This window comes from Chiroxiphia lanceolata, chromosome 29, assembly GCF_009829145.1.
Source record: "Chiroxiphia lanceolata isolate bChiLan1 chromosome 29, bChiLan1.pri, whole genome shotgun sequence".
NCBI lineage: Eukaryota > Metazoa > Chordata > Aves > Passeriformes > Pipridae > Chiroxiphia > Chiroxiphia lanceolata.
Genome location: NC_045665.1, coordinates 2484040 through 2508196, shown reverse-complemented (window position 1 = coordinate 2508196; position 24157 = coordinate 2484040). Strand labels below are relative to the sequence as shown.

The 24157-nt window shown below is 58.2% G+C and overlaps 4 protein-coding genes and 1 non-coding gene across 5 annotated transcripts in view; all 5 read right to left on the bottom strand.

The window, feature by feature from the left end:
* Positions 1–130: 130 nt before the first annotated feature.
* LOC116799631 (phospholipid-transporting ATPase ID-like) lies at positions 131–5898 on the bottom strand. The gene is given in 15 exon segments (XM_032712882.1): positions 131–144; positions 337–525; positions 594–763; positions 1098–1307; positions 1986–2182; positions 2266–2354; positions 2431–2589; positions 2793–2872; positions 3022–3092; positions 3452–3524; positions 3628–3690; positions 3844–3941; positions 4117–4230; positions 4837–4895; positions 5831–5898. Coding segments are annotated over 15 exon segments (1617 nt in total). The 5' UTR covers positions 5862–5898.
* A 401-nt stretch (positions 5899–6299) lies between these two features.
* On the bottom strand, positions 6300–8267 carry LOC116799630 (aquaporin-10-like). Its single transcript, XM_032712880.1, is given in 10 exon segments — positions 6300–6550; positions 6553–6581; positions 6652–6869; positions 6950–7068; positions 7156–7195; positions 7197–7294; positions 7388–7448; positions 7450–7515; positions 8164–8210; positions 8213–8267. Coding segments are annotated over 10 exon segments (984 nt in total).
* Positions 8268–8806: 539 nt separating this feature from the next.
* Positions 8807–11908, bottom strand: LOC116799629 (HCLS1-associated protein X-1-like). Its single transcript, XM_032712879.1, is given in 12 exon segments — positions 8807–8944; positions 9073–9218; positions 9291–9441; positions 9511–9626; positions 9721–9766; positions 9900–9911; positions 9913–10008; positions 10011–10045; positions 10140–10241; positions 10244–10343; positions 10413–10695; positions 11871–11908. Coding segments are annotated over 11 exon segments (1098 nt in total). The 3' UTR covers positions 8807–8944; positions 9073–9099.
* Positions 11792–24157, bottom strand: part of UBAP2L (ubiquitin associated protein 2 like) — a 28672-nt gene continuing 16306 nt past the window's right edge. Inside the window, 26 exon segments of the mRNA XM_032712878.1 lie at positions 11792–12058; positions 12527–12577; positions 13030–13227; positions 13504–13571; positions 14711–14816; positions 14905–15122; positions 16268–16349; positions 16959–17012; positions 17641–17687; positions 17690–17728; positions 17815–17995; positions 17997–18011; positions 18686–18745; positions 18747–18759; positions 18955–18991; positions 18994–19024; positions 19026–19129; positions 19551–19606; positions 19889–19902; positions 20207–20396; positions 20990–21156; positions 21435–21490; positions 21493–21619; positions 21622–21713; positions 22896–23097; positions 23986–24157. Coding sequence (XP_032568769.1) covers positions 11963–12058; positions 12527–12577; positions 13030–13227; positions 13504–13571; positions 14711–14816; positions 14905–15122; positions 16268–16349; positions 16959–17012; positions 17641–17687; positions 17690–17728; positions 17815–17995; positions 17997–18011; positions 18686–18745; positions 18747–18759; positions 18955–18991; positions 18994–19024; positions 19026–19129; positions 19551–19606; positions 19889–19902; positions 20207–20396; positions 20990–21156; positions 21435–21490; positions 21493–21619; positions 21622–21713; positions 22896–23097; positions 23986–24157 — 2476 coding nt within the window. The 3' untranslated portion in view covers positions 11792–11962.
* On the bottom strand, positions 16449–16583 carry LOC116799901. Its single transcript, XR_004361138.1, has one exon. It is a non-coding gene; the product is annotated as a small nucleolar RNA SNORA58 (small nucleolar RNA).

The following is a 24157-nucleotide window of genomic DNA, read 5'->3' as shown; positions in this document are numbered from 1 at the left end:
GCCCCCAGGACTCTGCCCCACACACATTGAGGTGGGCGGCGGTGACGCTGGTCAGGTCGTGGTTTGACAGGGTGCAGCCGCTCCAGACAGGATGGTGTCAGCGCCTTTGCAGTACAGCCGGATCCTGCCCTCAGGGCAGCGGGACTACAGAGTGCAGGGGAACAGGAGCCTGGCTTAGGGGTGAAGGAGCAGGTCCCGCTCTGACCCCCAGCCATCACCCAACAGTCACATCCCCGTTAGCGTGGGACTGGTCCCCCAGCACACCGCACCGAGCCCCGCACCACAACCCCCACGCAGCCTTCCCAGTCCCTGTGCCACACACACCCAGCACCTCACCGATGACAGACATGCGCTTGCGGACGTTGTTGAAGTCCAGGATGGCCAGCAGCTGGTAGGTGATGGCTTGACCCAGCTCGTGCACCGTGATGGTCTTGGGTGTGCGGAACCGGAAAACGAAGCCAAAGTTTCTGGCAGCCGTGACCAGCGCTCCTTCGTCCGGGGACTGTGCCTTGTACAAGAGCTCCCCTGGGACAGCACGGGGGTCAGTGCCAGTGTCCCACGCCCCACAGGGACAGGTCCTGCCCCACGCCCACCTTCGCTCTTCTCCCTCGGACATGACGGTGTTGGCAGAGCGAGAGCAGCGGAAGAACTCGTGCACGTGGGGGTCTCACCAGCTTGACGGCTTCCAGCAGGCTGGGGTCCCAGAACTGGAAACCGCGGGTCCGCCAGTGGTGTTGAAGGAGAAGTTGACTGGCTCTGGCCCCTGGTGGGGGCAGGGACAGGGTTACTCCCCTGTGGCACGTGGCGTGGGCAGACACCAACCTGGCGGCATCCTCACCTCTCCCAGCTCCGCCCTTGTGACCCAGCACATCCTGCATGTCACCTGTGAACCAGGGTATGGAGTTAACCACGACAGGAACCCAACGCTGCTGCCCCACCAGCAGGCACATCCACGGGGGCCACGGGACAGCAGTAGCCCCACAATGCTCCAGTTGAGCCTCTTGTCCCCTGCTGCCCCAAAAGGTCTGCAGGAGAGGAGTCAGTGCACCCCCACCCTGAGGGCAGCCCCAGCATGCTCCAAGCAACCAGGCGCTCACCGTAGCTGTGCCCGTTCACAGCGCACTTGCTTGAAGACATGATGTTCTGGGTGAGGGTTGCCAGTCTTGTCAGAGAAGATGTACTCCACCTGCCCCAGCTCCTCATTGAGGGTGGTGGTCCGGGCCTCAGCTGGCGTCCGGCGCTGGGCACAGTACATCTTCTTGTCCCAGTTGATGAAGTAGCTGTGCCCAAGCCGGATCACCTCCACGCTGTGAGGGGCATGGCACGGTGTCACTGGGGCAGGGCAGCACACTGTGCTGAGCCAGTGACGGGCACACACACCCCCATCCCAGACCCTCAGTGCTCGGGACACCCCGGCACCCAGGGTTGCCCTTCCCAGGGCTGGCCCGCACCCCGCTCCTACCAACAGCCACCGCCAAGACAGGGCCTGGCACCAAGAGGGTAGCCCATTGGGCTCCCCAGGCACCTCACATACCTACGCACCCCAAACGCCCTCCCCAGCCCCCAGGGCAGACAGCAATGAGCTAGTGGGAGGGGTGGGGTGACACGTTCTTACCCTCGGGGCTAAGGGTGACAGAACCCATGCTGGGGAACGAAAAGAGAGAGAAATTAAAAGAGAGAGGAGAAGGGGACTGTACAGGAGCCTGGGAGCTGTAGGAGGGCAGAGCAAAATAACCAGCGTGCAGCCAGGGTAGAGAGAGACGAGCAGCCAGACACACACAGCCGGGAGAACCCCGAGGGACCCGTGGGGTCTCAGGTCTTGGGGTGTCCCTGAAGGCAGACATGACCTGTCACCAAGACAGCAGCCCACACCCACCCCGAACACACAGGTCTGCTTATATGGTCTCCATCCCTGTGTTCCCCCCCCAGAGGGCACCCCTAATTCCTCACACACACCCAACCCAGCCCCTCGGCCCCTGCCCTACCTCACGTAGAGTGAGATGGGCACCACAGTGTTGAGGATGATGATGTAAGACCAGAAGGAGAGGAAGCCAGAGAAGAAGGCACTGTGCACCCCCTCGTCCCAGGGCAAGTAGATCTGGAAGCAGACGCCCACCTCGTGCTCCCAGATGGCATTGCCAATGGCCAGGATCACTCCCATGCACACCAGAAACCCAAAGATCTGGGGATAGGACAGGACAGGACAGGACATCAGAGCCCTGACTGGGCCAGAGGCAGGGCCCCCAAGATCTGCCTTCTGCATACCCAGAGCACCAGTGTGTTCATCAGCCGGTCAATGCTCGTCCGCTTAAACTTGGTCCGGCCACTGTTCTGCATCAGTTTCGTGTCGGGCCCTGGGGAGCAGGAAGGCATCAGGGGGGTCTCTTCCTCCCCTCTGTGCAGTGCAGTTGCGCTGCTGCCTCAGCCTACCTGCAAAGATGACGAGGCCAAAGCACCACTCGGTGTTGCGCAGGACACAGCCTCGCAGCAGCATGTTCTGGTTGCTCAGGGGGTACTTGTTCTCCTTCCAGTACAGTGTCCCACCAAACCTGTCAAGCTTGTTGTTGGGGGGTTCACAGATCACCTCACCTGGGTGCAGGGGATAGCTCAGCTGGGCCTTGCCTTCTTCACATGGCCAGCTGCATCCAGTGCCCCAGCACCATCCCAGGCGTCCCAGAGATCTGCTTCAAGCCGCAGGGACAATGCCGTGTGCTGATCCTGGTTTCTCCAGGGTGGTGGAGGAAGGAACGTGGGGGCTGCCCCGTGGCAGAGGGCTGGTCGCGGGCACTCACCGTCAAAGCGAGCCAGCTTGCTGGTGTCCCTCAGCTCTGCGGTGACAGGTATGGCCTGGCGCACCTTCATGTTGGTCTCTCTGCAGGCAAGGAGGCACCACATTAGGGACAGCCTGGTAGGGAGGGCCTTGGCAGGTGCTGCCTGGCAGCTCCCACTCTGCCCACAGCCCACTCTCTCACTCCCAGCTCCTGCCTTCCCCGGCCCTGCAAGGTGAGCAGGGGCACCCACCCATCCAGCTCTGCAGTCTCTATGTAGCACAACCCATGGGGTTCGCTGCTGGAGAGGAGAAGGAGGTCGGCCTGCTGGGAGAGACACGTGAAGGGTTGTGGCCCGACACCAGGGCTCCATGACACCCTCCCCAGGGAAGCTCCTGGCCCCTGGATGTCAGCAGGGTCCCTGAAGCCTCTGCAAAGTCTGTCCCCAGCCCATCCCTTGCACCCAGGCCTTGCCATCATTGCCCCAAACACCCAGATTCCCAGAGTCCAAACAAGGCTCCGACTCTCCAACCTAAACACAGCTTCCAGGATGAGAAGTCCCTGATGTCCCCACCCCAGGAGGTGATGGAGGAGCACAAGGCAAGTGGGTGCAGCACCATGTCATTATTCAATCCCTATATGCCACCCAGCTGGGACCATCCTCATCTCAGGGCCGCACTCACCGCCACAAACTGGTTATTCTCCAACTTGATGATGTCCTCCAACACGTACATTCACCACTGCTCCTGCCGGAGGCTGTGCAGGACAGTGGACTGGAATCAGGCCCTGCCCACTGCCCTGTACCACATCCCGCAGGGCCCCGGCCCCCTCCCCACTGTCCCATCCCTGTGACACTCACACTCCACCGATCAGCACCTGAGACTGCCGGTTGTTCACCTGGTTGTCGCTTTTATGGCGGAAACTGGAAGTGGGGGGAAGAGACAGCAGCATCAGCTCCTTGGGGAGGGGCTCCTGTGTCCCCCCCACCCTCGCAAATGCCACGGCCCTGCACCCTCACACCAGCGTCCCAACCCCCCGCCCAGCATGCAGAGGGGAATGGGGGAAACCACCTCACATAGTCATCAGTGGCATCTTGACAGCTGTGATGGTTAAGACAAGAACCAAAGGCACGATGGTGGTGAACCAGGAGAGCGAAGAGATCTGTGGGATCAGCTGGGGACAGGGAGCAGGAATTACAGGAGAACTGGCCAGCCCCAGGCCCATGCTGCCCCTGCTCAAGGGTGCCAAACCTCCACTATTCCAAGGAGTGGGCGTGCCTGGAGCCCTCCTGGATGCCCAGGTAGGGAAGGAGAGTGTGAGGAGCTCTGCCTGCCCCCCCAGCACTCACCTGCAGGATGAGGAGGAAGAGGAAATAGGTGTTGGCTACTTCCTGGAACTGCTCAAAGAGGTTGACAGGCAGGAAGGTGACAATGTTGTACTTTGAGGTCTTGATGCAGTTGCTCTGGGGACGGATGGGGCAGAAGGCAGTTCACAGGCTGTCGAGGCCCCATAACCCCCACCCTTTGCTCTGGAGGGCAGGGCTGTGGCTCACTGTGCTCTTTGGGGTGCTCTGGGCAGCAGCCTGGACTCCCAGCTCCTGTCCCTGCACTACCTCTGGCAACCTTCCTTGGGGAAGCTGATCCTTGCCTTGGTCACCAGACAGGGCCCCAGCCTCCTCCAGCAGTGCTCTGCAAGGGTGACCCCAACCCAGACCCCCTGCATTCCCTCTCTGCAACCAGCCTTGGAACAGCCAGGGATAACCTACAGGCTTAGGGGAGGCCCAAGGTGAGTGCTGTCCCTCCCCCAGCAACCTTTGGAAGCTGGTCATAAGGGATGAGGGGCTGAACCCTTCACACAGAGCACACTGTGACCCCTAGCCCCACAGCTCCCTTGCCATAATGTCATCAGCACAAATTTCTCAGGGACAATATCTAGTTTTTTGTCATAACAATAGATATGTCATAACATATCTATTTTTTTGTCATGACCTGTGGGTGACTCAGGCCCCAGCCCCCACAAACTTGCCCAAAACACCCCTGGGAGGGGTTTCAGCTCCCTTCTCACTCACCGCGTACTGGAACTTCTCGTTGTACTCCCGCGCGTTGGCTCGCACTCGCCGCTCCTCTTCTGCAACAGAGCGTCCCATCAGATCCTGGCACCCTGACACCCCCTGAACCCCGACCGGCCCTGCATTCTGACACCCCCCGCACCCCCAACCCCCCTTCCACCCTGACACCCCCTGCACCCCAACCCACCCCTGCACCCTGAGAGCCTGCCAAGCCAGTCCCAAAGACCCAGAACCCAGGGAACAGAGAAGCTTCCCAGCTGTGGCCCATGCCAGGACCTGTACTCCTGCACCTGCAGAATCCCAGTGCTGCTTATCTGTACTCCCACCAGCAAAACCTGCACCCCCAGGCCCCCCAAGCCTGCACCCTAGACCTCTGCTTATTTGCATCCCCAGAGCCCAGATTCTGCACCACCCCCATGTCTTGTTTGTCTGCTCCTCCAGCTCGGCACTGCCAGGGTGCCAGACCCTTCCAGCCCTGCACCCCCAGGATGCATCTCTGCACCCCCAGCCCTGCTGATCTGCAACCCCACAACCTCAGTTTAGAACATCCGATTCTGCACCCCTAGACCGCATCTCTGCTCTCCCAGACACCCAGACCTGCTCAGCTGCACCTCTGGATCCCAGCCCTGCAGCCCTAGCCCCCCAGATTCCACATCCCAGACCTGCCCAGTCCTGCTTGGCCGCATCCCTGCACCCCTATCCCTGCACCCCCAATTTCTGCTCCTCCGCGGTGCCCATGCCGCACCCACCCGGCCCGCCGCGACGCGGACCCGCGGCCACTTCTCGGGCATCTCCCGGGCACCGTCATGGCCCGGCCCCGGCCCAGCCCGGCCCGGCCCGCCCCGCCGCTGCCGGCCCGGGCCCGCCCCGCCGCGTTACCGGGGCAACGGCCCACCACCGGGGCCTACTGGGGCCCGACCTGGGCCCCGCCGCGGCCTCCCCGGGCCCCGCCGCGGGCCTCCCCGGGCCCCACCGCGCCTCCGGCCCCGCTCACCCGGGGCCCGGCGGGCCGCGCACCGCTCCATGTCCCGCGGCCCCGCAGCCCATGGGGAACGGGCGGGCGGGCCGGGGCCGGCCGGGAACCGGTTCCGCTGCCGCCGCCTCAGCTCCCCATGGCCGCGGCGGCGCCGGGCGGCGGCGGAAGTGCGGGGTTGTGGGCGCGGGGGAGCGGCCGAGCGCGGCCCCGGAGGGTCCCGGAGCTCAACCCCGCGGGTTGCCCCCGGACGGCCAGGGCTGGGCTCCGGGTGGGTCCCGGAGGGCCAGAGGCAGCCACAGGGGATAGCAGGGCGCAGTCCCGGGTCCCGGTGGGACACTCCCCCCCCCTACCAGCGTGTCACCCAGGCTGAGGTCTCTCTGCAGCCAGGCCTGGCTGGCCTGCCCCCTGCGGGGGGCTTGGAGCCGCTGCCTCCCCCATACCCCTGCACACCCACGTCTAGAGACGAGATGCCGCATGACCTCAGGACTCATTTAATAATGTGAGGGGGGATGGTAGTGGGGACCGTGCTGCTGCTGCGGGGTGGTGGAGGGTACCCGGTAGGCACTGTTCCCCCAGTGTCCTCCTTGGATGACACCCCAGTGTCTAGGTCAATGTTTTTGTTCTCCAGGACGATGGAGCCGTGCTCTTCCAGGGCATCGCCGTCCTCCTCCGGGTAATGGAAAGCCACGAAGAGCTGGTACAGGTATGTGCCCACGGCGGACCCCAGCAGCGGTGCACCAGGGGCACCCACCACCACCCATTGCCCCTGCTGGGGAGGAGGCAGGGTGAGCAGGGAGTCACCTCTGCCACCCCCACCTCACCCCCTTCCCTCTACTTACCTGAAGACCTCTGGGCCCCAGCCTGCCAGGTAGGTGAAGAGCCGGGGCCCAATGTCTCGTGCGGGGTTCAGGGGGCAGCCGCAGTTGGCGCCCATGGAGAGTTCAATGGAGAGCACCAGCATGGCCACGACCACTGGTTCTAGGCCCTTGGGGACACCCTTGTTGCGGTTGTCCATGACACCCATGACGCCCACTAGCAGCACCCCTGTGCCAATCACCTGCAGGGTGACATGGCAGCTCAGCACCACGGGGACCGGCACCATGGGAGAGGGCTGGGGGAGCTGACAGTGGCACTCACCTGGTCCAAGAAGCCATTGGCGACAGACACGTAGTCAGCTGGGTAGGTGGCGAAGATGGAGGCGGTTTCCCGGGGGCCGGACACGGTAAGGTTGCCATTGCTGTAGTGCCAGATGGCATCTGTGGGGCAGAGGCAGAGCCTGTCTGTGAGCCTGGCCAGCCTGGCACTGCCGTGGGGTTCCCCAGCCCAGTGCTGCCCTCCCATACCGTAGTAGAGGATGTAGACAACTCCGGCAGATAGGAAAGATGCCAAGGGTCTCCACGAGCATGAAGATGGGAAACTTCCACCAGGGGAACTGCTCCGTCAGGCACATGGCGAGGGAGAACGCCGGGTTCAGTGGGCCCCTACAACCAAGCAGGGAGAGGGGCTAAGAGGAAGGGGTCCTGGAGGACTCAGAGCTGGGGATGGCAGGAGCTGGTACCCCCTCCTCAGCCTCACCTGAGATTCCCCCTGCTATGTAGATGCCCACCATGACAGCCAGGGCACCTCCCAAGAAGCCTGGTGAGGATGTCCCCCTTTGTCTCTTCGCTGGTGACCTTCTGTGCGGCAGCGCTCAGGGTGATTGTCTGGAGAAGAGAGACGTGCCCATCTCAGCCCCACCAGCCCTGTGCTGAGACACCGCCTCCACTGACAGCACAGGGCAGCGAGGTGAGGGCTGTGCCGGTGCCGCCTCTGTGGTTTTGCTCCCCGTCCTTGGACATCGGACAGGCACTGGCAGGGAGGCGCTTACTGCTCTCACTTGGTGGTTTTGACAGCAAAGCAATCAAATTATTAGCAATTAAGTGAACTGCTTCCCTGGGGAGGTGGTGGGGAAGAAGTGCTATGGCACAGCCATGGGGACACCATTTGCCATCGTGGGATGTAGCCCAAATGCCAAGAGCAGCTCCAGAGCCCCAACCTCTGCCTACTCCAAGGCAGGAGGAATTGTGGCACGTGCTGCCCGGTGCCACACCCTGATTGCAGCGGAGCCGCAGCACAGGGCGAGCCATGCCACAGGAACAGGGTCCAAGTGGAAGGACAGGCAGTGCTGAGTCGCACATTCGAGAGTGGCGCAGCGCCCAAACACCCCCCACCCCAGCAAGGGGCAGGCAGTGGAGCCCTGGGACCCCGGCCCCTGCCAGCACCACATCGTCAGCCCCATCCTACCCACATGACCCCCCCATCAGCCCCAGCCCACCCGTTTGCCCCCCACAGCCAAGCCCATCCCCGCTCACAATGAGGACAAAGGTGGAGAGCAGCTCAGCCAGGCATTCCCGTATCGCTGGTTCCGAATTCGGAGCAGACGCCGGACCCTTGTCAAGAAGGAAGCAGAGCCCATGGTGCCAGCTTGGAAGGGCAGCTGTGACAGCGGTGGCAGCAGTGACAGTAGTGCCTCGATCCCAATGGATTTTATGAGCTCTGGGGCCAAGTGGGTGATAATGTGTAGACTTTAAACCAATCAGGGCCACACCAAGGGAGACACCCGGCAGGGACCCGGAGGTCCCACGTGGGGCTGGGGAACCTTGGACACCTCGTGACGATGCTGCACCTCAGTAGGGCCAGGTCAGATCCCCAACCAGCCACGGGGAGCCCAGACCTCAACTCAGGTGAGTGGGCACAGGCATTTCCCAGCCAGGAGCCCCCTTCTCCCGCCACATCTTGCCCAAGCTGCAGCTGCAGTCAGTGCTAATGAAGAGGGCCCTGGCTCAGCACCAGGCAGTGAAATAGGAAGGGAGGTGAGCAGGGAGGCAGCGCAGGCACAGGAGTCTGGCAACCACCTGCATCCCTCAGGCAGCCCCCCAAGAGCCACCCTGGCAGCCAGGGCAAATCTGCTTCCAAACCCACGAGATTCCAGCCTGAAGGAACAGAGCAGGTCACTGTTTAGCATAAATAGACTTTATTGCTCTGTACACACACACGCATTTGGCCCCCACGGGGGTTCCTGTGGCTCCACAGCACTCCTGAAGGAAGGCAGCCCCCAGCCCAGGTGCCAACTCCCAGGAGGATCTGACCCACCTACAACAAAACCAGGTGGTGAGAAGACACTGCTGCCCAGTGTCCACTTTGACAGCCCCAGCCCCTGAGCCGTCCCCACGACCCTGGGGAGCCCCGGGGTCCATGCCCTCTGCACATGTCAGACGTACTGGGTGCTCAGCCAGGGCCGGACACAGCTACCAGCTGGAGAACCAGTGTCGGAGGAAGCTGCTCAGGATAGAGGACGGGTCGCTCGGATCGGGAGGGCGGAGCTCGTCCCGCCGCGGCCACGAGCCTGCAAACTGCGCCAGCTCCCCTGGAGAGGCAGGGAGAGCCCCCTCAGCCGGGCGCCTCCCGCCCCCCGCGCCCTCCCCCGCCCCCCACTCACGGTCGTCCATGTTGAGCACCTCCTCCCGGTAGTCCTTGCCCTGCCCGTCCTCCTTGGTGGTGGTGATGAAGGCCTGGTCCCCCCTCCGGCGCGTCACCGTGGTCTCCCGGCGGCCCTGGCTGTCCTGCACGGTGCGGCGCTCCTCCACTGCCTGCACAGAGTGCCGAGCCCTCAGAACCCCCGACCCCGACCCCCTTCAGGCACCCGCGGAGACACTCACCCCGTCAGGCAGAGTCACTTTGGTGACAGAGACGCTCTGGAAGTAGGAGCGGGACTTGGGCTCGTCGGGTCTCAGGATGGTCCCCAGCCCCGCGGAGAAGACCTGGGAGTCCAAGTCTGAGGGGAGATGTGACACGGTGACCGCGGGTGTGGGGACACGCCCCGGCGGCCGCGGCAGCGCAGAGACCCCGGGGCCCCACTCAGCACACACCTTGGTCTTCCTTGAGGCCGGGAGGAGCCGGGCGAGCATCTTCCAGCTGCAAGGCAAAGCCACGCGCCGGTGACGTGGGAAGCAAACCCCAACACCAGGGCAACACCGCGACAGCACCGAGCGGCACCGCAGTGGGCGACGGCTGCCACTGCGGAGGCGGACCCCAACCCCTCACCCACCCCCAGGAAGGGTTCTCCAGGGCCTGGCCGGGTTTCTGGCGCCCTCGGGGCCCGCCGGGGCCGCGCTGGCGGGGAGGCTGTCCGGATGTTTCAGCATCGAGTCCCGCAAAGCGGCCGCCCCTCGCCGGGGCCGGGCGGAGCGGGCGCTGCGGAGCAGGGGGAGGTCGGTCAGGGCCGAGGGGCTCCGAGCGGCCCCCACAGCCCCGCTGAGCCCGGCCCCGCCTCCCCATCCGTGCCCACCGAAGAGCTGCGGGGGCCCGGCCCAGGCTCCCCCGAGGGCCCCCAGAAGCTCGCCCATGTCCCGGAACAGCTCCTCGAAGCTTCCGTGGGACGCGCCGGGCTGAACCCGAAACCGAAGTCTTGTGGGGGCTGCGCCAGGCATGGGCCGTCATCCTCCTCCTCCTCCTCGTCCCACGCCGCGCCGCCGAACAGCGGGTCCCGGGCCTGCGGGAGCGCAGCACTGAGACACCGGGACGGGGGCTGTGCGTGCAGGGCCGGGCGAGGTTGCGGTACCTGCGCCGCCCCGGGAACCCGAAGAAGCCGCGAAAGGCGTCGTAGAAGCTCATCCCGCTCCCGGGCCCTCCCGGTGCCCCAGCCCGGGGTCGCGCGGCCGCAAAGCGCCGCGGCCGCAAAGCGCCGCCGGTGTCGTGAGGTGCTTTGCGTGGCTGGTCCCGTGTCCCCCCGGCCGGCCCGGGGGCAGCGGGGGCTCCATCCTGCACCCCTGGCGTCCTGCGGCCCTGCGCTGTGCCCCCAGCTGAGCTCCGCCGGCCCAGCCCAATGCCCTCCCGCTGCCCCACTGGGACCCACAGCACGGGGAGATCCGGCTTGCCTCGCCCCCCCCCCCCCCGCCCCCCCGAGCCCTCGGCCCCTTAACCATGCAGCTCAGCAGCCACTGCCGGGACACCCGGGCCTTCCTGCCACCCTCATGGTCCCACTGCCCTCCCAGCGCCCGAGACTCCCCTCCGTGACAGCCGAGCCTGTCCCGAGCCCCTCCTGGGGATGTGGGGGCTGGGGTGGAGCCCCCAAGCTCCGAGAGGAGCAGTGGAAAGGGAAAAAAGTGGAAGGTGGGAATCTCGGGAGAAGGACTCTGACCTTGTCCCTATGCTGGGATCCTGCTGCTGCCCAGAGCTGCAGCCAGGGAAAAAAAATCCACAAAACGAGCGGACAAAAAAACCCCCACAAACCAGCAAGACGGTGGGGAGAGGTAGGGGAAGCCTTGCCACCCCCGCCCCTCCAGGCCTCCCCCCCCTGCACCAAAAATAGGGAACCAGGCTGAAAGGTGGAAAAAATACACACATCACTTTGTGATCTTTATTCTCTTTCAGTAAATCCCTGCTTGGGACTGCAGCTGAAGGGACCAGGTGAACCGAAAAATACAAGATCTGGACTGCATAGAAAAAAAAAAAAAAAGAAAAAAAAAACCAACACCCAAAAGCAGAAGATACTTACAGCGTGCAAGGGGAGCAGGACCTGCACTCAGGGCCTGTGAGGAGTGGAGGGGCACGCAGATGGAGAATGTAAAATACGGGAGGGGGGAAGGAAATGAGAGACTAGAGGACGGCATGGGGTTTTTGTTTTTATATACAAGACACATTTATCCATTAAATTTAGAACACGGTACAAAAAAACACTTCAACTAATTAATCTACAATGCTGCTCATATCAATTACTGGTCTTATTCCTAATAATAAGGGGTTTGGCTGTAGGCGACTCAGCCTACCACTCCTTTGAATCTGAGAGGTTCTGGGGCAGCAGAAGGGGAGAGGGGACAGAAAGGAGTAAAAACCAAAACAGGCCCCTACGGCAACGGTTCAGATCTGATGCAGAGAGAAAAAAAAAAGGAAAAAAAAAAGAAAAAATACAAATTTCTATATTCATACAACAGAAAGTGGCTGAAGACAGACAACGCAGAGGCGCCTGCGGCCTGCCCTGCGGGGCCCTGCCGGGGTTGGGGGCCTGGGCGCTCCCCACCACAGGGCTCTCTCCTCCCTGGGATCCTTCAGCATCATCGGGGTAGCTGGGATTCTCTTCCGGAAGCAAAGTGGTGGTGGTGGGGCCCGGCCTCAGTTGGCACCCCAGCTGTAGCTGTTGTAGGCGGATTTGTTGGCCTGGGATTTCTGGGGGATGGAGCTGCCTTGGCTGCGCTGCCCGGAGCCGCTCTGCAGGAAGGGGCAGAAGGAGAAGCGGGTGGTGAGTGTGGGGGGAACCGGCCCCAGCCCACTCTGCAGGACGATGCCTCAGCCCTGCCAGGCACTGCGGCCACGGCGGCTCCTCGGCGTCCGCTGCTCTGCCTCCGCCCAGCCGAGCTCCCAGTGCTGGGGCACTGGGGCTGTCCTGTCTGTGCCCTGGCAGCCCCAGCACCCTCCCTCTGCTCCATGCCTTCCTCCAGGCCAGCAGCACACAGGGCCAGGGGCAGCAGGGAGGGGGAAAGGGTCAGCGCAGGAACGTGTGTGTCTGCACGTGGGGGTGGGGGGGGTGTGTGTGTGTGTGCACATACCGACTGAGGGCATCTCTCCTCACCTTGTGCGGCCACGGGGGAGAAGGAAGAGGCTACTTGAGCCTGGGCAGCCTTAGGGGCAGGGGGAGACCCCAGGGCAAGTGCAATGCATTATCAGAGAGTTCATTACCTGATCTTCCTGCTGGCGTTGGCAGCACAGTATCATCTGCAAATATGGAAGCTGTTGCAGTACCAGGATATGTAAAATAAAGGGACAAACTATGACAGTAGAAATCCACGGTTAGACCTGAAAGCTCCGGCAGGGTCATGGCTGTGGCAAGTGATCCCTTTGCTGCTTGGCCTGTGGGGCTGCCCCTCTGAGGACGGGGGAGATCGGGACGCCCCGAGTGTGTCTGCGTGAGGGGGCACTACCTGGCCATTCCTAGTGCAGCCTGGCAGCATGGGGGGGTTGTGCCAAGTACCCCCCCAGCAGAGCACACCCCGGGTGTGTCCTCACCTCATCCTCTCACCTCTCTGTGTGTATGTGCAGGTGTGAGTGTGTGTGTGTCACCGCGTGTGTCCGCTGCAGGACACGAGGGAGGGAGGGAGGGGGGAGGGACAAAAGCTGGAGGGGGAGGAAGAGCCCTAGGAGATACCCCAGCAAGGGGCTGGAGCACGGGGGGCATCGCTCACCTGCCCGTCCTGCTGCAGGTGGTGGTGGAGGATCTGCGAGTGGGGCTGCTGATGCGGGGTCAGGATGTGCATGAAGGGGGTGGGGGGATACGCCGCCGCCGTCGCAGGGTTGATGGGGCCACCACTGCCCAGTGCCGAAGGCAGGTTGAAGGAGGCTGCCGGGGTTCCAGTGTGAAATCCCTGCTTCTCGAAGGATTGCTGAGGAGAGGATGCCAACAGTGGAGTAAGGGCTGGGAGCCAGGCTGGCAGTGTGCCCCTCCCCAGCTCTACGCGTCGTGGGCCCAGAGTCAGCGTGTGATGCAGAGAATGGATGGAGTCTCTTCCTATGGCTCTTTCTGGGCTTAGAATTGCTCTAAACTGGGGAAGGTCCCTGGCTGACCAATCCAAGGGGAAGAGACCTTTATTGCACAGGGAGGCTGTCTCAGAGCTCAGTTCCTCTCTGGAACCACGCAGGGAGCACTCACAGACACTAACCTGAGTTTTGGAGTAGACAGAGCCCGAGATGTCTGGCACGCCTGTATTACTGGATGTCACGGATACACCTGCAGAGGAGGGAGAGGCAGGAGAGCGTTAGGCAGCAGCCACCGGTTCAGCAGGAGCTGCTGACAACCAGCAGCACCTGGTGGAGAGCTCTGGTGGCCAGGGAAGGTCTAAAGATAGATCCGCCTGGGGAGCAGGGTGCTGGCATGGTCGTGAACAAAGCGCCCATACAAATTTAAGTTCTTCTGCTCTGGACACGAGTCCAGAAAGCAAGCGAGGGGCTGGAAAAACACACAGAGAAACACACAGAAAACAGCAGCTCTGAGGAGAGCTGGGGAATGCAGCACAGAGACACGGAAACAAACCCCCAGCATGGAACACGGCAGCAAGAACAGCCTGAGAGCTCCTCATGTGTATAACAGGCAATTGCATGTAAAGGCAACTCCGCTGTGGGCTGGGATAGTTGGTGCAGTGATCGCCAACACAACCTGCACAGGGCTGTCTGTAAAACAGGGTGGCCCAGAGGAGAACTCAGTGACCATTTAAGGTGCAGAAAAAGTGCTGAAATCAAGGAGGTTTGAAGGACTCAGCACAAGATGACCTGGTACAAAGCTGAAGGACCTTCACAAATAGGAAACAGTATCTCGAAGGGCTCTAATGTAGTGAAAAGAAGGACAAGGGGAATTTAAAGGCTGGAAGAGGGACCCAAATGCACCCCTGTGTAAGTCAGCTGGAGGCCAACCAGTGAAACCAGTACCAAGACAGGCGGCAGGTTCACAACCTTCCTGCATCTTTGAATCAAGGACACCTCCCTAGAAAGTGTCTACCAAACACTGGTGGGAAATGAATTCAAATCCAGAATAATTGCTGTTCTATTGATCACAGAGTGGCAGTTAAAAAAACAACAAATCAAATAAAACCAAACAATTCAGCTTCTGACAGGGGGTCAAGGCCCCAGCCACTCGACTGTGGGGCACAGAGGAGGGCATGAGGGCACAGAGGAGGGCTCTGTATCTCCCAAAACCGCTCCAGATGTGGATACAGAACAATCCTGGGCCTTTCCAGGGATAACTGAATGACATGAGAGTGGCACCCCAGGCATTCTCCTCCCTTACTGCCGGAAGACAGCAGTCCCCAGCACAGCCAGGGAGACTGGGAACAAGCCCTGCTACCGTGGAAGGTGCTCCAACAGGTCTCTTACCAGTGCTGTACCCATGAGAGCCGTAGCCACTGGGCTGTTGGAAGGGGGTCGCTGATGCGTTGACGCTGACATTCACACCATGCTGCTTGGAAGAGGTAGGAGCAACCTACAGAACAGAGAGGAGCAGAGTGAGGAGAGGCTTTGCTGTGCCACCCCCCTGCCCAAATCCCACACCTTGCCTCCAGGAAACTCACAGGGAACACGGCGGGCCCATACTGGAAGGTGCTTGGGAGCCCTGGTACCCCTGTGTAGTACGGCAGACTGGTGTAACTGTAGCCAGGAGGCAGCGCCGGGTTCAGGAACGTCTGCTGCGTGGTGTGATGGGTCTGGGTCTGGCTCTGCTGAGGCTGTGCCAGAGTTGTTGCAGGAGCAGGAGAAGAGGCATCTCCTCGGCCAAATTTTGTTAAGTCACCTGAAGTAGAGGAGGTGAGAGTGAAGAACACAAGTGCCAGATCCTGGCCTGTTCCAACTCAGCCCAAAGCTGACCCAGCCTTTTGATAAACAGCTACTTGAATCAGTTCCTCCTCCTGCCACTGCAAAAGTCTGCTGCCCTCACAAGCCCTCAGACCTTTGCACGTTGATAAGGCAAAGCTGTTAATTACTCCTTGGCCCTGAGAGGACTACCGGGGGGAAGGGAAGCCCACAGTAGCTCAGCTACTGTGCTGCACTGCCTGACGTCAGCCCACAATCCAGCACTGGATAAACCTGCTATTGGCTGCCTGTGCAGCAGAGCCTGGTGCTACAGCTCTCCTTCATCCCTCTCTGTGCACCAGCAGCAGGACTGAACACAACCCAGTTCCCTGCCTGGGCTGTGGAGGGCTTGGCTGCAGGGCTGGGGGAAGCTCCCTGTGCTGCTCTTCATGAGCACCCGCTTGGTTCTTCTACGCAAAATCTCTCCAGTTCAGAGCTCACATGGGGCCACACTCCAAGCTTGGCATTTAAGCCTCAGCTGGGCAAAAGCACTTCCACACAAACTGGCTCCTGCTGAAGCCAGGGAGAATCAGTGCTGGAAAAATAGCAAACCTCAAAGTGCAACAATTCCTAAAGCATGTGAAAGCTCAGCACAGTTACTGCCCACTGCAGGTTGGCAGTGCATAAACGCATCTACCAAGGTCAGTGAGTGGTCAGGCACCCGCTGAGTGCTTGGTCCCCAGTGTCCTGCTGGTTTTCTTGATAAGACTGTCCCATAGATGAAAAACTTAATTTCTCCATATTTTGTGCTTCTTTGTATTTTTACTCGCAGTGCTTGAGTGCTGGCCTCACCACCACCTGGAAAGCAGTTCCCCAGCTGTACTCCTCGCTGAATCTTTCAGCCCTTCCTCACTCCCTTTCCAACTGCCACACTAACTCCTACTCGCCCACCTCTTCCCTGTAACAAGCCTTGACAAAACCAGATGTCCAAGGACCAGACAAGAATTTAGCTGCGAGACTTGCTCCAAACCAAAGGCAGTGCAGGAGGCTGGTGCAGATGTAGCTCCAGCAGACAAAGGCACAGGACACCAGTAGCAGCAGCACAAACCCTGATGGAATGGGATTTAGAGCAGACTTTTTCCCTACCAGAGTATGGATTGCTGCTCAGGCTGCCATCTCTTCCAGTCAGCGGGGTGGTGGGTGTGGGGAATGGGATGCTGTAGTAATCCTGATGAATAAAAACAAATGGAGATATTTTATCAGCTCTGTCTAAAGGTGCAAAGCAGTATCTTTTGGGATAGAGGAATTTCCGTCCTGCAGCTGCAAGATATGTCAGGGTACCACAGTTCAACCAGCCACATCCAGGCTGATCACGACCTACAGCAGCCCCAGGTTTTTGTAGCATGCACCGTCCCCCTGATCTGGCTATTAGAAGAACCAGATAAGGTCTACTGGTATGCAGTCTTTAAACTGCCTGGACTTTCCCCTCTGCTTCAAAAGAAAATGGACATGTCCTATCACTAAGTAAAGCCCATTCTAAGAAGTATTTAGTCACTGCCTAAGTCAAGGATCAGAGGTGAATCTCTACAACAGCCCTGCTGCTGTTCTCATGCTTCCTGGCCCCACAAGAGATACTGCTGATGAGTAACTCATGCACCCAAATTCCCACGTGTCAAGGAGCAACTGACTAACTCTGACAGCTGTCACAGAGAAGTGCAGCCATCCAGCACCCCATTTTTCCAGCTCTTCGGGACTACCCACAGCCTGACCTGTCTATAACCCCACAGCACTCAGAGCCAGCAGAAGTGGTGTGTCCCTGTCACTCTGCACTACTCACCAATGGGAATCTCGTCTGGAGCATTTGCAAGTCATCGTATCCGTACACCTGTGGCTAGAAAAAGAGCAGCAGATGGACTAGATAAAGACACTTATCTAATTTTAGATTAAACATTTAGATAAACATGAGATAAAGCCAAAAGCAGCTGGTCAGCAGCCCATGACCCCCCAGGTGCAGGCAGCCACTCCCTATAAAGGCTGATGCTGCTGGGGGTTCCTGTGAGCTGCTCAAAGGACAGTGCTCCAGACCACACAGCCCTTGAGCAGTTTTTCCTCAAAATCTGTTCTCAACCCTAGGAGAGGGCTGTGACACACCCCTAGACTTCGTGGGAGTCACCACCCTTGCACTGACTGTGTTTGCCCTTTGTCACAGCATGTTTCTAACACAGCTCCATGCTCCCATGCACCATGCTCTGCCAAGGGCTGCTGCTCCCCAAAGGCTGGGGAGGCTGCTGAGAATAGGTACAGAGACTCTGCTCTGGGGTCACGAGGACAGACATTTACACCCACGGGCACGTGGATTTCATGGAAAGCAGGAGGTTCAAACCCCACCTGTCCAAGGCAGCCCCACCGAGCTATGTCAGTTTTTGGTCTCCCCACCATCCTGCATCCCTCCCTGCTGCAGAGGGAGCTGGGAGGGATCTGGTGGCATGACATTACCATAAAGCAATGTTCTAGCTCACTGGATAGGCATGTAGTAACCCTGGAGCCATGATGTATGGATTAGGCACAACGGTGGGACTCCAGGAGGGAGATTAGGAGGAGCTTTTCCTGACAAAGGAAGAGAAAGTTGCCACAGTAGAGCAAACAGCAGAACTCACTCTCTTAGCTCCTGTACAGCAGGACCAGGAAAGTACCTGATGTTGTTGCAACGGAGCTTCGAGTGGAGGCCGTCACCGTGGAGTTGCTGCTGAGGCTGAGGCCCAGGCTGCTGACGCTGCTGAGGCTGGATGAAACACTGACCACCGGCGGCGCGGCCGACACCGTGCTGGAGGAGGTGGAGAAAGTGCTAGCAGAAGAATGGAGGCTCGCTTCACCTCTCCACACTCGTGTGCTAGGGAAGGAAGGGAGGAGAGTCAGGGGACCAGGCAGGTGGAACAGAGTGCACAGGTACCACAGGACACTGTCTACGAAAAATACACGCTGTGCCGCACCTGGGTGTTCCTGCAGGGAACTGCTGCAGGCTACAAGGAAACCTGCTTTGCACCTGGCTTAAGTCCAAAGTCCTGACAGCAGCCAACCCCTAATGTTTTCAAGCCTCTCCTGTGGCTGTGCCCCAACATCTCTCTGCTGGGGGGAGCAGGGCAAGACACCACATTTGTGGCAGGGAGATTTATCTGCTGCAGAAGCCCTACCCAGGGACTCCATACTGTGAGAGCTCCAGCAGTAGAGACATTTGGTAGCACTGCATCAGCTACCAGTTTGCTCTGACATGGTTGTGACTCTGTAGCGCTTTCAAGGGCTGCTACAGACCCAAAAGAGCCACTGCTCAGCCCAGAGACAAGCAGGGGGGTCAACAGCCTCAAGCCACAGGTGCACAGGCAGTGTTCTGACATAACCCCCCCCCCCCCCCCGTCCTCTCTCCACACAGACCCACAACTCCAGCAGGACAGCCAGCAGCCTGGCAGGTTCTGTCACAACCACAGCCCCAAGGTCCAGGCACCCCAGAGAACCTGGCCAAGCCAAGTGGGAACGGGGCACAGAGCGCGAGACCACACCCAGACTCACCAGGAGAGTTGAAGTTGATGTTCGCCCAGAGGATGTGGATGAGGACAGACTGTTCTGCTGGTGGGGGCAACGCACTGCAGGAGAGGAAATAAAAGGTTGTCAAACCAAGGTGGAGAGTCACTATTAGTGGCACTATCCCATTTCCCATCTACTCAGATGGGATGAGTCATCTCAGTCTTCTCACTGCACGAGACCATTCCTCTGATGTCTAGTACGGATTTCTGCTTCTAGTTCTGCTTCTCCAGAAATCCACCCCTGACGCTCCTCACCTGCTGAGCTGGGCAGTGGTTGTACTGGGGAGCTCCCGCTGTGGCTCAGGCTGCTCAGAGCTGTCGAGTGTATGGCTGGCTGTTGTCAGCAAGGACGATGCAGACACCCATCACTGAGAGGTGTGATACTGTGAGCAGAGGGGGGAATCGGATTTCACTGCGGGGCCTGTAGCACCTGAAAAGAAAAGCTTTGGGTTAGGGGCAGCTACTGGCAACTTCCAGAGGGACCAGCAAATGCTCAGCCAAAGAAGTCAGGAGAATCTGGGGATTCCCTCACTGCTGCCAACCAGTTACACACTTGTGTATTCTATGTCTCACTTTACAACTGCCATTGGCTCTACAAAAGAGCTTCAAGACCTACAGATGTCTTCTACAAAAAAAAGCATAATAATTATTGTCATTGGTGACTCATCAAGGATCTCATTGGATCCATCAACAGAAAGCTCATGTTTCAAGGCAAGCAAATAATCTAAATGGTAGCAATTAGTCCAGCGGGGAAGGACGTGCTATAGCACAGATAAAGCCTCTCATTCCGAAGCAGAGAACACGAGCAGCACAAGAGACACAGGTCACCTGCTGTGCTGGCAGACACTTACCTTCAACGGCCTGTGTGGTTTGTAACGGCGCGGGCTGTACAGAACTGAAACCCATTCTGAGAAAGAAGAGAAAAAAGGAGTACTGGGCATCACAGCTGCGCATTTCCAGAGGCAGAGCTCGTGTTAGCTCCCTCCACACTCCTTCCTCAGTTCAGAAAAAGGGGTCCTGCTACCAACACGTGTCACCAGACCTGTGCTGGTGTCAGTTCCAAGGTCAACTAGCCCCATGACAGCACGACCCCCACGTGTATATTGAGGAAATTAGTGCGAGAAGTTTCTCTGCTGCTGGTAGTTTAAGACCACCTCAACCTCCTCAACCCACGTTCATTAGCCCAAACCTGATGTTACTGAACTGGTGTGCAGCATGCAAGAACCAAATCTTTAAGAGGAAATTAAATCCTTCGCCAGCACGCCCCTGTCTAGCAGGGTAACTGCGTGAGACACAACACACCACCTTGCAATCAACTTGACATCAGTCCCAGGTGCGCAGCACAGCTGAGGGCTCTGGGAGCAGCCAGATGAGAGCTCTCATGAGAGCTCATGAGCCACACAGTGAGGCTGGAGAACCACTTGATAAACCACTCAGCTTCCCCCGAGACACTGCTTCACACACAAGGCTCACTCAGCACAACAGGTGATAAAAGTTGTTCTCTTACCTTAGCCTGGGTCAGATCTTTTTGGGGCGAGGAGGATATGGAATTTGGGTATCGCCTCGTCTGGGTGGATCTCTGTTCATACAGTGGTCCCTGAGCGCTGTTCTGGGAGGTAAATGTTGCTGTCTGTATTGTGCCGCTCTGGTAACCAGACTCCTGGCTTTGATTGGATGAAATCGTGGATGAAGATTCACTATAAAGGGGGGAGAAAAAATATCCAAGATAAAGAGCCCCAAGCATCAGCATAAAGGCACCGCATGAAGCAGCCAAGCCAAGAAACACACCCAGAGAGCAGGGGTGGGAGGAAGCTGGCACCCAGCCACAGCCCTGCCTCACACACTGCCTAGCACTTAAGAGACCGGCCAGCTACTGAGGGTCAGCCCAAGAGAAGACAGAAACATATCGCTTTGGGCAAGGCGCCGTAGATACACCTATCCCGCTGTGTCCCAGTTTGCCAGGCAAAAAGCAGGACAAAGCACTCAATCTGTTCACGCGGGACACAGAGCGGTTGTGCTGGGGATTCCCCTTCTGTGTTTCCAGCACACAGTTTAAGGGCAGCAGGAAAACTCTGCTTTCTGTCCAAGTGCCGCAGGCCGAAACAGCCACAGAGCTGCCCGATGAGTCTGCTGGGCAACTTACGCTTTGCTGTTGCATACGCTGTCCCCCCTTTGTGACCACAGCGCAGTCAGAAAGGGTCTACTAGTATGCAGCACAACTCAAGTCCATGGGATCAACGACATTTCAAAGCTGCCTGCTTAGATTAAGGGTTCCTGGCGCTCACCTGGCCGTGCTGTGTACAGGCTGCTCTGAGACTGGCTAACGGCAGCGCTGGTTGTGGGCGTCGACTCGTACTCAGCGAGAACAGGCTCCGACCAAAACTGTACGCCCCAAACTGCAGGTTTAGGCCCTGAGATATCCGCCGAGCCAGGCATTTCCACTGCAAGTGCAGGAATCTGCAAGGGAGGAACAACAGAACGGCCCAGTCGTTCCCTGGGATCAGCACAGAGAACTGCTTTAGTGCCCATGTCTGCCAGCACACAATGGCAGTTACAGGCTTGCAGCCTCTGAATTACGCCATTCAACCCAGGCTGGCGTGTAACTCCATCACCCCCACAAACACCCCATGCTAGCAGCAGGAACGGCAACCCCAGACCTTCCCTCACCAGCCCAAAGGGATGCTTCTGTAGCTCTAACACAATCTGACACCTCCTTCCCCACCATCAATCCGCACCTTTGATGTTAATGATGCTTTTTTCTTCTGCTGCTTCAGCTTCTGCTGTGCTGGCTGGGACTTGAGGACTGGTTATCCGAGGACCCTGGGGACATCTGGGGCACAGGATTGGTTTTGCTGGGCAGCGGGGAGGATGGGGGTGCCGGTGTGGTTGTGGAGGCCGTCACCACAGGCTGTTTTCTCCTGCAATAAACACTTCTATCATGGTCGAGGTTGACGTGAAGGCCTGTCGCTTAGTGAAGGGACTATGCACGGAAGAATCTGTTGGGTTCTTGAGATCTATGGGATGACAGAGGTGAGTTAGCAGGGTATGTTGCCTTAAAAACTAAATCAAGTTCTGACACTTACCAAGAAAGATAAATTTGTTTCCTACTAGGAGAGTCATCCTAGTTAAACTCAGAGAGCAGAGATCCCCAGCATCTCCACTCCCAGCCTTGTGCTCTCACCACCACCTACTGCCAGCCTTTTAAGCTCTTCTCCCCTCAGCTCCTTCCACCATCTCTACAGGGACAAATCAGCTTGCGTGGCAGAAGTCCTCCATTCTCCAAGAAAAGCTGGACTCCAGAGTCCCTTGTTGTGGAGACACTGCACCAGCCTGATGCCGCTTCCTCCCCCCGTTTCTACCGGCATTCCAGTATTCCATTGCCTGCTCCTTCCCCTGCAGGGACTGGGTATCTCCAAGCAACATCATTGCTCAGGGCTGCCACCCTCAGGTCTTTGCACCACCTTCCTCCTTCCACTAAGCCTTTACACAGCTTATTAAAAAACAGCTTCTATTCTCTCCACGCTCCTCTGTGGCTTCTTGTCTGAGAAGATCAGAAGCTGTCAACACTCACTGTCACTAGGACAGGGCTCGATTTGTCTTCAGCTTAGATTTGAACCAGAGCCATTTCCCTGCAACAAGCACAAGCTGAAGGAAATGGCACTAGCACTTGACCACAGCAGAGCTCTGCACCTTATCTGAAAAGAGCCTCTCAATCCCTGTTTATTCCTCAGGCCAGCCCAGAGGTAGAGTTACTTTTGGCATTTAACAGCAAGTCGAATTCCCTTAGAAGATAACATCAGGTCAGCAGAGAGAGGAGACTGACAAGTGTTGGTATTCAGGACCTATTCTCCAGAAGTGCCCTTTCAGACCTTTTTCTGGCACAACTTTACATTAGGAGGTAGTTCTGCACACTGTGAGAGGCTCAGGAATGCCAGATCCCTGGCCTTGAAGCATGCTGGAATGATGGATTCAACTGCTCCAAGTATAAAGGAACAGGGGGAGACTCACACACACTATTATATTTGGTCTCACAAACTTGCTCCCACAGTTCTATTCATTTCTCCAGCTCAGCTGGCTGGGTTGCAAACTTGTGATCTCCCCCTCTGCTGAGTCCCTTCCCCTGCTGCCTCTGCAGTTCCAAGGGGGAACACACTCCTCCCCCTCTAGGGGGGCCATGCTGCTTTTCCTTTCCTTACCGTACTGCACCAGAGACGAGGTCTGCGTAGTGGATCCCATGTCCCAGGAAGCAGCAGTGGTGCTCCCAGCAGGCTGGGTGTGCTGAGCTGCCAGCTGAGCCAACGCCTGGGCTGTCTTGAACTGCTCCAGAAACTGAGACCCTGTGGTACTGCTGCCTTTGGCCTCCCCGACATCTCCAAACCCTTTCCCCAGCATGCTCACCTGCAATTTCAGCAAGGAGATAACAAAGTCAACATCTCCCATGGCTTGGAACTTGGCTCAGAGGACAGGTACATCTCTTAACATAAACCTGAATGCACTGTACCCTGCTGCTTCTCACTGGGTGCCTCAGCTTAACACTCCTGAGCTCCAAATGCACACACACTGCTGGCAGAGAGGGCTCATGCTTCTCTCCCAGCCTTCCATCATGTGTGAGTGCAGGCATGATCATCTCTCACCCAACTCATAGCATGGTACAGCCATAGAGGGCTACAAAGAAAGCTAACAGACAGAATCTTAAAAATGTACTCAATTATTCTCATGCATTCAGTTGCGCTAAAAAAGAAACACCTGGAGATCTTGGCTCTATGTTAAGGTGGTTTTGAAAATCCTTCCTCAACTACCTCACCAGTAAGTGCACAATTTTTATTTCTTTTTGCTTAAGTTACACAATGCACATCTGCCAGATCCCTGCACATCTCTGACTCTGACTCAATGCCTCCTTCCCTCTCCTGCCAGTAGATGCCAGCATTCCATCCCCCAGTTCCATCCAACACCAGTTCCCAACCACTTCCACTTCTCTCAAATTGTTGAAATTGCAAGCCCTTGGACCATAAGAGTTTTTCCTTTCCTCTGAGCAGGAAAGAAGCACGTGTTGCAAATCACAGATAAGGGCAACAGGGGGGGGAATTATCCCAATTATTTCAAGTTGAGCAATGAACTTCAGGCCTCTGCATTTGAAGCAGACTGGCAAATTACCTGGCTCTGCCAGTCCCAAGCAGCAAGCAGGTGTCAGGACTGCATTTCCCACATTACCCAAACAGACAGAGAATGTCAGGGAAGGAGCAACCCCCATCAAATCTCCACTGGAAGAGACCAGCATTTCCTTACCATGCTGTGGTGAGAGAAGGAGTTTCCAGAGGCAGGCTGGGACAGAGCAGTCTGCTTGGAATTGCTGAAAACCAGTGGCTGGGCCAGAGAAGGAGTCTGGGATGACTCCAGGTTCGTTGACTCGCTCTCCATAGAAGACGGTGTCTTTCCTAGCAGGACTGCAAGATCGATC